This window comes from Neopelma chrysocephalum, unplaced genomic scaffold (assembly GCF_003984885.1).
Source record: "Neopelma chrysocephalum unplaced genomic scaffold, ASM398488v2 Primary Assembly neopelma1_95494, whole genome shotgun sequence".
In the NCBI taxonomy this organism is placed as follows: Eukaryota; Metazoa; Chordata; class Aves; order Passeriformes; family Pipridae; genus Neopelma; species Neopelma chrysocephalum.
The window spans coordinates 3,324-4,510 of NW_020924166.1; the positions used below are offsets into that span (position 1 = coordinate 3,324).

General features: G+C 59.6%; 1 protein-coding gene across 1 annotated transcript in view; it reads left to right on the top strand.

Annotated features, from left to right (window-relative positions):
* Nucleotides 1-1,187, top strand: part of LOC113980879 (stathmin-4) — a 3,803-nt gene that overhangs the window by 1,710 nt on the left and 906 nt on the right. Inside the window, exon 3 of the mRNA XM_027708102.1 lies at nucleotides 334-525. Within this exon, the coding sequence (XP_027563903.1) occupies nucleotides 334-525 (192 nt within the window). The remainder of the gene's footprint in view (nucleotides 1-333; nucleotides 526-1,187) is intronic.

Genomic DNA, 1,187 nt, shown 5'->3' on the forward strand with positions numbered 1-1,187 from the left:
CCCAACCTCCCAACCCCTCCAACCCCTGCAACCTTCCCAACCATCCCAACCTTCCCATCCTTCCCAAATGTCCCCAAATTCCCAGCCTTCCCAACCTTCCCAACCACCCCAACCTTCCCCAAATTCTCAACAACCCCAACCTTCCCAGCCTTCGCCAAATTCCCAACCTTCCCAACCTTCCCAATCACTCCAACCCCTCCAACCCCTCCAACCTCCCCAACCTTCCAAACCTCCCAACCCCTCCAACCCCTCTTGACTCTTCCCGTCGCCTCCCCGATCCCGGCGCATTCCCGGGCCGTTCCCCTGAGGTGTCCCTGTGTTTTCCCGGAGCAGTACCAGGAGGCGGAGCTGCGGAAGCACCTGGCGGAGAAGCGGGAGCACGAGCGGGAGGTGATGCAGAAGGCCATCGAGGAGAACAACAACTTCATCAAGACGGCCAAGGAGCGGCTGGCGCAGAAGATGGAATCCAACAAGGAGAACCGCGAGGCCCACCTGGCTGCCATGCTGGAAAGGCTCCAGGAGAAGGTGGGAATGCCGGGAAAACTCGGAGCAGGGAGGTGGGAAGGGGGTGGGGAGGGGGGTTTCTTGGAATTGTGGAATGCCGGGATGGTTTGGGTGGGAAGGGATTTTAAGGCTCATCCCATTCCATGTTCAGGGACACCTCCCGCTATCCCAGGGAATCCAACCCGGCCTTGGACACTGCCAGGGATCCAGGGGCAGCCACAGCTTCTCTGGGAATTCCAGCCCAGCCCCTCCCCACCCTCATAGTGAAGAATTCCAGGCACCTGCATCCCGGTTTTCCTGTTCTTGGATATGGGATTGCTCCAAGCCAGACCCTGCCAGGCTCTTCCCTTCTCCCTCAGGGCCATGGGAATGCAGTGGAGGGAACCCCCAAAGCGTTGGGAAAAGGTCCATCCTTGCTTTTTGGGGATCCCACAATCCTGGAATGCTTTGGGTGGGAAGGGGTGTTAAGGATCATCCCGTTCCATGGGCAGGGATCCTGCTATCCCAGGGAATCCAATCTTTCCTTGGACACTGCCAGGGATCCAGGGGCAGCCACAGCTTCTCTGGGAATTCCAGCCCAGCCCCTCCCCACCCTCCCAGCCAGGAATCCCTTCCCAATCTCCCCTTTCCCAGTGGGATCCATTCCCTGGGTCCTGGCATTCCAGGCCCTGATCCCCAGTCCC